The 11232-nt window shown below is 28.7% G+C and overlaps 1 protein-coding gene across 3 annotated transcripts in view; it reads right to left on the bottom strand.

The window, feature by feature from the left end:
* Positions 1–1070: 1070 nt before the first annotated feature.
* Positions 1071–11232, bottom strand: part of LOC107070562 (lachesin) — a 180661-nt gene continuing 170499 nt past the window's right edge. For all 3 annotated transcript variants that reach the window (XM_089178478.1, XM_089178481.1, XM_089178480.1), the window contains exons 7-10: positions 9481–9600; positions 7212–7382; positions 2898–3162; positions 1071–1605 (exon numbers count right to left, since the gene is read on the bottom strand). In XM_089178478.1, coding sequence (XP_089034604.1) covers positions 1572–1605; positions 2898–3162; positions 7212–7382; positions 9481–9600 — 590 coding nt within the window. In that variant the 3' untranslated portion in view covers positions 1071–1571. The remainder of the gene's footprint in view (positions 1606–2897; positions 3163–7211; positions 7383–9480; positions 9601–11232) is intronic.

Raw genomic sequence — 11232 nt, 5'->3', positions numbered from 1 at the left:
ACACTTCTAAATATTATAGAAAAATTAATTTTCTTTTTACGATTGGAAATTATTAATGAAATAATAAAAGATTATATAGCTAATAATAAATTATAATAAATTATATATATTTTATATATAAATTATATTAAATTATTTATAAAAAATATATATAATTTATAATAAATTATAATAAATTACATAACTAATAATAAATTATATATATATAATAATAAATTATAATAAATTACATAACTAATAATAAATTATATACATAATAATAAATTATAATAAATTAAATAATAAATTATTATAGCGATGGTATATTGAAATTCAATAAGGGATCTAATTAGATATTCTTTTAATATACACATACAAAAATACAATATACACATTAAAAAAAAAAAAAATAGAACAAACAAATATTATTTTAACAATCATATGTGCTTGTTCCAAAGTATTTTCTTTTATAATATATATATATTTAGAGAGAGAGATCGATAAAAAACGTATAAACCCCGTTGGCCAATTCGTGGCACTCGTTAGAAACGATACTTTTTGATAGGAAAATAAATGTCTTATCGTAAAGAAAAAAAAAAGAAAAAAAAAACCCAGAATGGGGGTGGAGAAGCTAAGAAAAGTAAAGGGTGTTTGGGGAAAAGGAAAAAAGGGGTGATAGAAGAGAGGTTGGGTGGTACAGGTCGAGTAGAATTTTTTTTTCTCGTCTCAACTATATATTTCTCTGATTCTTTTTCGTTTTCTTTTTATTTTTATTTTTATTTTTATTTTTATTTTTGTTTTTCCTGTTCTTTTTCCTTCCTCACACACTCTGGTAAGAATTTATCTTAAAGTATCACGAAATTGTGTGTTGTAGAAGACTTCAGTAACAGAAAAAGAGCTCCCGCAGGCGGAAACTTGGTACTGTAGGTTCATTTCTAAGGTGGCTTTGGGGGTTGGAAGTGGGTTTGAGGGTTGGGGGTGCAGTGCACGTAGTAAAACAATCAATCCGGTTACCCTGGGTTCTATTATATGTTCTTACTACGGTTCGTTTCGTAGCCCCGCGAAGAAATTTTTCCACTTTTATGTGAAAATAAAACTGCTATTCGCAGCGAACGTAAGTAAACCCCCACAACCCCCATCCCCATCCCTCTAGACGAGCGTTATTTTTCCATCGAGACACACTCTACTTCAATATACTTGTACATATATATATATATATATATATATATATATATATATATATGCATGTATATATTAGATTTTATAGTATATACATATAGGGTGTCTAAGGAGTTTTTCTTTCTGCTTTTTTTTTTTTTTAATATTTTATTTTTGATTAAATGATGTTGATTCAATTAGAAAGTTGTTACATCAGTTACATCACTCATACGTTTGTATATATCCAATTTTGTTTTTTACTTTATTTTAGCAATATGTATTTTTTTTTTTTTTTGGTAATTTAATTGTTTCAAAAATTTACATTGAAAAAAGGTTTTTATATTGCTTTATATATTGTTAAATAATTTGAATCGTTTTAATGGAAAATTGTGTACATGTTTGCAGTTGTTTTTCAGAGAGTTAAAACACGTACCTTATTGATGATCGTCAAAAAGTTTGCCTTCACAGCTTGAAAATAAAAAATAAAAAAAGGAATTAGTTATCACGATACTTAAGTTAGATGAATAATATAAAAAATCAATTTTGTTTACTTGTTTGTGCAATTATGTTGATTGGTTTATCGAGTAATCAATTTTCTTTCTTTCATTTAAATTTAATATTATATATGTATATATATTTTATAATAATCAAGTTTATTATCAGAAGGTAATTATGAGTGTACTGGATAATTCATAAAATTATAATAATAAGTTACGGAAAATATATATAAATTATTGAGAGATGCAACTATTAAATAGAAAGAGAGAGAACTAGTGATAATAATAGAACAATTGAATTTATATAGGCAACGTGATTAATCGATTTTTCTTCTCTCACGTAAATATAATTAATAAACAATTAAATGAATTTCAACTGAAATCTGTTAGCAATATTTAATTTTCATTGTCATTTTCATTGTAATCGTAATAAGACAAACAATTCATCGATTTTCATTTGTTATTAAATTATTTACTAATAATAATCGTTTAAATAAATTAGATAATAATAAATATGTATTAGAGATTTGTTCGGAATATTATATAAAAAAAAACGATTTTAAATAATAATTAATATTTCTATAAAAGCTATATATATATATATATTATAATACTAAACCAAAACTCTGTTGAGTAATGTTTTAATTTATAATATAAATCATTATTATTTGAATAACGTGTTATCGAATAAATAAAATAATCATTAATACAATGAAAATATATATCTGTAAATTTTGAAAGATTATCTACAATGTTAAATAATTAATTAAAGAATAATAAATGAACGTAATCATTATTTTAAATAACAAATTATATTTCCCAAATATAAAACAGTAATGTGTGTGTGTATGTAATAGAAAATAATTAATCGAATAATAGGAATAATTATTAATAAGAAGAGTAAAAAAAAAAAAAGAAAGGACAAATTCGTGATTTCTCGAAGACGATGAACAACAAGAATAACAATAACAATAACAACATAAACAATTTAATTATTAATTAACGTTTATATGCAAATATGAGATAATGCAAATGCCCCACGCGCTAAACGTTGTGTTGAAAACGTTTGAAAATTGAAATTAATTTAAACAAATGAATTTTTTGTTTTGTTTTTTTTTTCGCACTTATACAAAAACATATTATTATTATTATTATATCCTAGCATGATCATCAAATTCGCGTTATCGAGATCGTTAATTTGAAATCGGGGGGAAAATTCTTATTATTATTATTATTATTATTATTATTATTAATATTATTTACATAGATGATACGAGTATTATTCGATTAGTAGCAAGATGAAGGAATATCCATAAAAGTATTGCCCAGCATCTTTCTGGTGGGGATGAAGTTGACGAAGCTGAATCTTCAGTACCAACTGCTGATGGGTCCATGGTTGAACCAGTTTCCCTAAGTGAACCCTGGTAAATATGATGAAGCCTGTGATCCCTTTCATTCATTGATTCGTTCGTGTTCTCATCACCACGATGGTCTCCTATTTTTTTCAAATGTTTTGGTAACTCCAAATCTGTAAATTATAAACAAAACAAAACAAAACAAAATAAGAAGATAAGAGATCATTTTGATTGAGGTATTTTTTATGGTGTAAATTATGACAATTATTTGTTACGTTTTAAGGTTGTTTACTTTATTTGTTTTTTGTTTTAATCTGTTACGTTCGGTACTTGTCATCGTCAAAGACAATTAATTCTTAAGCCAATGAGATTTACGTTTGATACTTTTCATTGTCCAAAATAATTTTTCAAACCCAATGAGATTTTGTAGACGTCAATGTGACTATCCAATAAAAAATAAGGTTTGCATATCCTGAGAAATATGATTTATTATTTGAGAAAATAACTGGTGAAGGAAGTGGGGTGTGATGGTTGGAATAGAGAATAGAAGTATATAAAGAAGATCAGGAAACACAAAGCGAATTATTTCTTATTTTTCTCATAAATCCTGGTATTTCTGTTTTTAATTAATAAGGTCTGTATTCTTGTTTTCCTTGATAAGTCTCTATATTTACGTTTTAATTAATAAGTTTGTATTTCTGCATTCTGTAAAATCAGACAGTGAAATCCTTCATTAAAATTGATTACTTAACGTAAAAGAATTTATTTCAAGATAAACAAATTTAAGAGAGAAAGAATATAGAATATTTAAAGTATATTATACAATTAATTATTAGTTTAATATTTATTTATTAGAATATTATATTTTTATTATTATATTATAAAATTAATTAATGAAATCTTCAAATTTAAATGATATGATTCAGTAAATAGCATAAGTATTAAAAATCTTCGAATTGTTTCATAATTATCTTTATATACTTTATTTTCTTGGCATCCAATATACCGACACTGTAAACACAACAGAAATAAATAGAAGAAGAAGAAGAAGAGGAAGAAGAAGAAAAAGACACTCGATTAGGAAAAAATACAAAATATACAAGTAAACAAACAAACAAACAAATAAACAAACAAACAAACAAATGAATGAAATCGAAACGAAATAAATAGAAAACAAATAAAATAAAAAACATCCATTGAAGAGAAAAAAAAGTTCGATGTTTACGCCGTTATTTTTTTTTATTGTTGTTAGCTACGTGTAAACGTTAGAACATACAGAAAAACAAACAAACAAAAACAATAGTACGTAAAAAACATTATTTCGACATATAAATGAGAGAGAGAGAGAGAGAGAGAGAGAGAGAGAGAAAGAGTTAGGGGGTGGTGGTGGTGTTGGCGTGTGAGTTTTCTAGACACCAGTTGTCCGTGAGAAACCCCTCGAATATTATTTTTTTTCCCCCTGTGGTTCGGTGGTGTGTTCATACAAGAAACACACACACACATACACATACATACACGTGTTTTATTTTCCTCGTCAGTGCACATGCATGTACCAACGCGAGAGGAATTCCTCTTTGACAAGGAATCCCGATTCAATTTATCGCGTAGCTTTACGTATTCTCTTTTTCTCTAACTTTCTCTCTTACTCTTATCATCTTCATATATGTGTGTGTGTTCTTCTATATGCACACCATCATACATACACATATATATATATACACGTTTAAGGTAAATCGTTACTATGCTTGCAGCAAACATGCATCCTATATGTATATACATGAAGTCACATATATACCTGTACGACAGAAACATATATATGCATGTATTTGTAAAAGAGAGATAGAGAGAGAGAGAGAGAGAGAGAGAAGGGATACAAGGGTAGGGAGGGGAGAAAAAAGAAAGAAAGAAAAAGAAATAGAAGGATGAAAGAGAAAAGTGGAGAAATACGTCGAGAGGATAACCCGAGAATATCCGAAGTGTAATAGTAGTAGTAGTAGTAGTAGTAGTAGTAGTAGTAGTGGTGAAATGTAGTGGTAGTAGTGGATAGAAAAGTGGGGGAAAGTGCTAAGAGAAAACGTGCGCGGCAGCTCGTCGAAATAGCAGTTTAGCACTGATAACACTTGGCAGAGTTTTATCGATCATGTCTGGCAACAGATGGCTCAGCCAATTCCCTATAGTTGTTGGTACGGCTCGGCAAGCCACATACACATACATACACAGATATATAGAAGGAGGAGGAGGAGGAAGAGGAGAGTGGAAAATCTTCTTCCTTTTACCTTTCCTGATTTTTCTTTCTACGGTTCTTTTCTGATAAACGATAACTAATACGAAGAAACACACCATCATCCTTTTTTTTCTTCTCTCTTTCTCTTTCTTTCTCATTAGGAAAGATACCAACAACAACAACACAACATACACATCAGAGTGATTGGGGGTGAGGTAAGAAGAAGAGAGAGAGGGGTATACTGTAAGAGAAAAAGATGCTGTGCTAAGATTTTGATTTCGTGGGACTTTTAATCTTCGACGTGACCTTATTTTCTATGAGATAAACATGACTTATTGTTTTCTTTTCTTTTCTCTATCGTTTTAATTGTTCCAAACACGTATACGTATCTTTTATTTTTTATTTTTTTTTTTACGGTTGTGTTAGCGTTGCGTAATTTTTTTCTTTTTTTTTTCATTTCATAATATATCCTATCTTTTTTTTATTTGTTTGTTTGTTTTCTTTTGTTTTTTACTATCACGTTTTTATTCTTTGATTTTTATTTTTACACGTTAGTTTTATTACTTTTATATTATCATTTTATTATTATTAAGCAATGTTACAACTCAGTCTCCAAAAATGAAATAAAATAATTTTTAGCATTTTCTTTTACTATATTAATAAATTGGATTGAATAAATAACGAATATATTCTACATATAGATATTGCTGACAAGATAACAATAACAATAACAATAAAAATAAAAATTTGTTTTATTTGACAGAACGACGATATAATATTTTTAATTAACGTGAAATATTATAATAAAAATTTTGATTGGACATTATAAAATATTATAAAACATATCGTTATGAATGTGAAAATGAAAGAATTCAATTTCGAATGGCAGATAACACACCCCCATATAACATTTCTCGTTTACTCTTTTTCAAACGTTAATCTCACTGAATTTAGCTCATCGCGTGACTCCAAAAAACTATTCCACTTTTCACTCTACTCTGCGATTCATTGTTTTTTTTTTTTTTTTTTTTTTTTTTTTTTTTTTTCTATGAACTTGTGTATACGTGCGAGAATGATTGCGTGTGTATATGTGTGTATATGTGTGGATATGTGTGTATATTTTGTCCCTCTTCCCTTTCATACTTTTTATTTTATTTCACTCTTTACGCCTTTTTCCTTTCCACTTCTCTATGTAAAATAATCTTTTTGATGAAGCACGCTAGTGCACACACATATACACAGAAATAAACACATACTCATATACACCAGCCAGATATATACACTTACTCGTGAAACGCGCGTATCGTTTCGATTGTAACTCCGATAAACCTGTTGCAACAAAACTCGTTCAATTTCTACCTAACTTGTAAGCTAAGGATTATATCAATTCAAAATATATATTGCTAAAAAGAGAGGAAGAATGAGAGAGAGAGAGAGAGAGAAAGAAAATGGTAAGAGGAGTAGGTAAAAGTAGGAGGATGAAAATAGTTATATTTTTAAGTTGATATTAATTTCATGTGAAATCTATCCGATATACATATATACGTAGTACGTTTGTTATTTTCTTTCAATCGTATCCTTTGCCTTTTCTTTATCTAACTACATATTAAAATAGAAAGAGACACAGAAAGTTTATTACATATTTGAATTATTAATACATATACTACCCTTAACAGAAAATATTACGAATTTATATATATCTAAATATATATATATATATTATTTTGTATATTATACTACGGACTTTTCGAAAATACCCTACGGACTTTTCGGAAATACCCTACGGACTTTTCGGAAAAAAAACCTCAGGACTTTTACGATGTGCGTGTGTTTTTATTGTTATCAAGGCATCATTATTATTATTATTATTATTATTATTATTATTATTATTATTATTATTATTATTATTATTATTATTATTATTATTATTATTATTATTATTATTATTATTATTATTATTATTATTATTATTATTATAATTCGTGAAAAAAAACTTACAGTAAAGTCCGATGCTACCCTCGGCGTCTCCAATCGAATTTTTCGAGATACACCTGTAACCACCGTAATCTTGTTTTTGTAAATTCATTATAACTAATTTCATTTGCACACTATACGATGACGTCTTTGTCTCCGACATCGAATATTTGATGTTACTTATGATCATTTCACCTATAACAAAAAATAATATAATTTATAAAATTAAATTATTATCATATAAATAATTATATGATCAAATAATTCATCATTTGTTGAAATATTTCGATAGAATGAAATATAAAAATATTCTTTTATTTTTTATTTTTTGTTTTTTGCTTTTTTTACATGTAAACTTTCCTATAAACATTTTATTTTGCATTTATTTTCTTGATATAAAAATAATGAATTGCAAATATATTATAATAACCAACGGATAATTAAATACTTGCATTCATTTAAAAATTTTATTTTCTTATTCTTCAATAAATAACTTAAATATATATATATATATATAGGGATAATTTATTTAGGGTGAGAGGTGCGAGGTGAACATACACCCAGTTTAATCCTACTAATAAGATTTATTTAAAACAGGTATTAGAAAAGGTAAAAACTCCGATAGAAGTACGAATTAAGTTGAATGATAATAAATCCGTAGTGTTAAAATCGCGTAGATTAGCTCCGTGTGATGAAGAAATTTTATACGGACAGATAACGCAATACTTGGAAGAAAGTGTCGAAAGTGTATCACCTAGTGAAGTTGAAAAATTTAAAGAGTTTGACGAAAAAGTAGAAGTCGTGCCTCCAGTCAAAGAAGAGATCGCAGAACCAGCAGACAAAGAGGAGCCAAAAGAAGATGTTGCGCAGGAAAGGATGAAGATTATAGAAGAAATAGTATCAGAAAATGTTGAAAAAATACAAGAGAAAGCAGAAATCAAACCAGAAATAAAGATTTTCAAAGATTTGATAAAGATAACGGTGGAAGAAAGCAAAGAAAAAATACCAATGATAGATGTTGTAAAAAGTAAATTTGAAAAGCCTACAGTAACTGCAGTTGTAATTCCAGAAAAAATAAAAACAACGGTTAAAGTGGAACCCACGGGAGAAATCAAAGAAGAAGAGATTGAAAAAGACGAAACAATGTTGATATCCGAAGAAAAGAAAATAGAAGCGATTAGGACGATTGCAGAACATCGACCATATGAAGATTTCACGTTGGAAAACGGCCTGTTGAGAAAAAGAAAAGAACGCGATAAACAGTACGAAGAAGAAACTCAATCTTCGGGGACCGAAGTTTCGCAGAATGGCCGAATGTAGGAGAGTTTTAAGTGTAGCAGAGGTAGACAAAAGCTAGTATTCAGTCTTTTCTGTAGATCTCATTTTATTGAAAAGGAGAAATCTATTCAGATTAAAAGAAAAGATTAGGTGGGCCATAAAACCATAAACGAACCTTGAGGGTTATTAGGATATTGGTGTAAGAAAAAACCATGTGTGCAGTGTAGGGACCCTTTGAAGAATTTCCGATACTTGTGTAAACATATGCGATGCCATAAAAAGGGGTAACATTCCGATGTGCTAGATTAAGTTTCTGTATGCATAGTTCCCACTACCGAAAACCATAGGCTGTACCTATCGGTGGACTATGGGGTGGATCCTTATGCTATTGGTCAGTAAGATTTGTAAGCTTCTTCCCTCTCAAAAAGGGGTGTAGGTGATTTCTGATATAAAAGACATGGAAAAGAATAAGAAAGGAGTAGTCTCGGTGGTAGAAGGAAAGTAGTCTCAGTTGTAGAAGTAAAGCAGTCTCAGTCGTAGAAGTAATGTAGTCTCAGTCGTAGAAGTAGAGCAGTAGAGTAGTAGCAGTCGTAGCCGTAGTTAAACATCAGTTGTAACAGTCGCAGTTGTATCGGTTGTAAGAATACAGTCGCTCATGTAAGTTGTAACCGTAAGATTGTGAAACTAATATTGTACTTTTTCTAATACCTGTTTTAAATAAATCTTATTAGTAGGATTAAACTGGGTGTATGTTCACCTCGCACCTCTCACCCTAAATAAATTATTCCTACATATATATATGTAAAACATAGTTAATTAAATTCAAAGGACGTGATAATAAGAGTATTAAGGGTGTAAAGAAAAAAATCATCATTCATTTGATCATTCTGTTAAAAAAAAAACCAAAAGAAAAAAGGATTTTTTAGTAATTCGTTTTAGCGGTATACATCGAAAGTTTACTCGGTAGTTAACGAAGGACAAGGATAGGGATAAACAACACATAGTGGGCCCTTACCCGATTCGCGAGTCCAATAATTAATGGCTTTTGGTGATGCTTCTACGTGGCAGACCAGCGTGACGTTAGTTCCAGTTGGAGCTCCAACAAGTTGGTTCGGTACTTGAACCATCGGATGAACTGTAATTTATCACGATGTCACATATAACCTGTGTGTATGTTATATATATATACCTTTCTTCTATCTTTATCTATTATCATTGTTTATAACGCTTTTGAAAATGAAAACAATGAGAGGGTGGGAAGATGTAAAATGGCATTTTTCTCGAAAAGATACCTTTACGTCTTCCTTATAATTATATTCTTTCCTTTTTTGGTGATTACATTTGTGTCATTTCAGAAATTACACAAGTTAGATTAGAAATAATATTGTTATTAATATTTGACAATTATTTGATAATAGAATAAATCATAAATATGTTTTTATTTTATTATTATAAAAAGAAATTTTATAATAATATTTACTATTAAAAAGAAAATAATTTATTATACAACTTTTTTTTTGTAATGTCATTTCAGAAATAACACACGTTATATTAGAAATAATATTATTACAAATATTTGAAAATTTTTATAGGTGTTACATCGGTGCATCCATATATAAAAAAAAAATATAACCAAATAAAAAATTTCTAACATACTATATGCAATATAATATTTTCTTATATTATATCACTTCTATTTTAGATTATTTCATAAAGAATACTATAGTGTGTCTGTCCTAATTTGAAATATCACAACCACCCTATATACAATTCTATATTTCTACCATACAAATACTTAGATCCCCATTCCCCCCTCTTATATATAAATATATGGGAATTATTTGATATGAAACAATTTTAATCTTTTATTATTTTCTCTGTTTCTTTCTATCTCTCTTTATATTTTTATCATTTTTCTCTTTTTTCATATTCAAGTTTTTGCTACTCATTAACAACCATCGGGCTACTAGGAGCTTTTACGTTAATGAAATGCCGACAAGTTCTTGACAAGTATATAACATTTATTATTAACGAGTAGTACAAGTCCCTAGATGTACTACTACTACTACTACTACTATGAGGGTTCTTCTCTTCCTTTTCGAATATTGTAAACGGCTCATGGAAAAGCTGCTTAGGTTTTAACATCCTTTTCGTTTAGATGTGTTCGTTCGTTCGTTCGTTCCTTTTGACCGAAACTCAACGACTCATGCGATGCTATTGGTGCATTTGCTGCATCTTCCAATGTGAGAGAACATTGTAATGCTCTTTTGGTACAGAAAGGCTGCTTAAAATCCTACTATCCACCCGCTAGTATAGTTTTATCCCCTTTACAACCCCTTTACCTACTCTTTCCCCTGCCCTTTTCGTTGTCATCGTCCTAGCACTTTCATTTCGTAGAAAATGTTTATGAATTTCTGGACCCTTCATCCTCACCTAACATTCTTCTCTTTTGGATTTGTGTGTACTTTCAAAAAAGGATTTCTTCTCTCTTAGGTTTTATGTTTAAATATTATTATACTTCATTTGTAAATTTGATCGTATTTGTTTTTTTTAAGGTGCGATTTCATGCTGACGCTTGACGCTAGCTTTGAGCGTCAAATTTGACCACATTATATAATTTCGATTGAAGTGCCATCTACATAAGAAGCAACGATAAAGCTGAAAATATTTGAGCTTTAAAATTAATTAACTCTGGTATCATTTACTTGACGCTAAAAAAGTAAAGATACAGGCAGTTGCGCTTGTTAGATATTATTTAATAATTATT

The sequence above is a fragment of the Polistes dominula genome, unplaced genomic scaffold, assembly GCF_049000335.1.
Source record: "Polistes dominula isolate Pdom_NZ unplaced genomic scaffold, Pdom_raw_medaka contig_11, whole genome shotgun sequence".
Classification (NCBI taxonomy): Eukaryota; Metazoa; Arthropoda; class Insecta; order Hymenoptera; family Vespidae; genus Polistes; species Polistes dominula.
Note: the sequence above shows the minus strand (reverse complement) of the source record. Positions and strands in the feature narration are given on the sequence as shown.